At 50.7% G+C, this 668-nt stretch overlaps 1 protein-coding gene across 1 annotated transcript in view; it reads right to left on the reverse strand.

The window, feature by feature from the left end:
• The window catches only part of RPTN (repetin), a 4,131-nt gene that overhangs the window by 926 nt on the left and 2,537 nt on the right, over window positions 1–668 (reverse strand). The window contains exon 4 of the mRNA XM_011937967.1: window positions 137–668. Coding sequence (XP_011793357.1) covers window positions 137–668 — 532 coding nt within the window. The remainder of the gene's footprint in view (window positions 1–136) is intronic.

Below are 668 nucleotides of genomic sequence, written 5' to 3' on the forward strand. Positions count from 1 at the left end.
ATGGGTTTGTCGGTCTCGTCTCTGGTGGTTCTGCTCATCTTCATGGATTTGCCTGTCTTGTCTCTGGTGGTTCTGCTCATCTTCATGGGTTTGTCTGTCTCGTCTCTGATGGTTCTGCTCATCTTCAGGAGTTTGCCTGTCCTGTGTCCCACATGGACCTTTCTGACCCTCATGACTGTGTCTATCCCAACTTTGATGGCTCTGCTCTTCCTCTGCCCAGTGGCTCTGCCCCTCGCCATGACTCTGCCTGGTCTTGGCCTGTCTGTGGCCCTGCTCATTACTGCAAGATTGCCAGTCTCTCCCTTTGTGACAACGTGGTCTTTCTTGTTGGATGTGTGCTAAGAGTTTGTATTGGTGGTGTTGGCTATCCTCTTCAGGCTCCCATACCTGGTGGCTGTTCTCCTGTGAGTCCCTAGACTGGAATCCCTGTCCCTGGTTTTGGTACCCTTCCTGTCCTGGAGTCTGTTGACTTAGCCTCCCTGATCTTCCTGATTGCTCAACGTAAGAGGCTTTTCTTGTTCCTTCAGTCCCTTGGAAGTACTTATTTTGCCCTTGTATTTCCCCAGTCTGTGATTGAACATAGCGGGAACTCTGGCCTTCTCTGTCTGTCTGACCATAATGATAACTCTGCCCTTGTCTGTCCATCTGACTGTAGTGGGAACTCTGGC

This window comes from Colobus angolensis, unplaced genomic scaffold (genome assembly GCF_000951035.1).
Source record: "Colobus angolensis palliatus isolate OR3802 unplaced genomic scaffold, Cang.pa_1.0 Scaffold169, whole genome shotgun sequence".
Lineage (NCBI taxonomy): Eukaryota > Metazoa > Chordata > Mammalia > Primates > Cercopithecidae > Colobus > Colobus angolensis.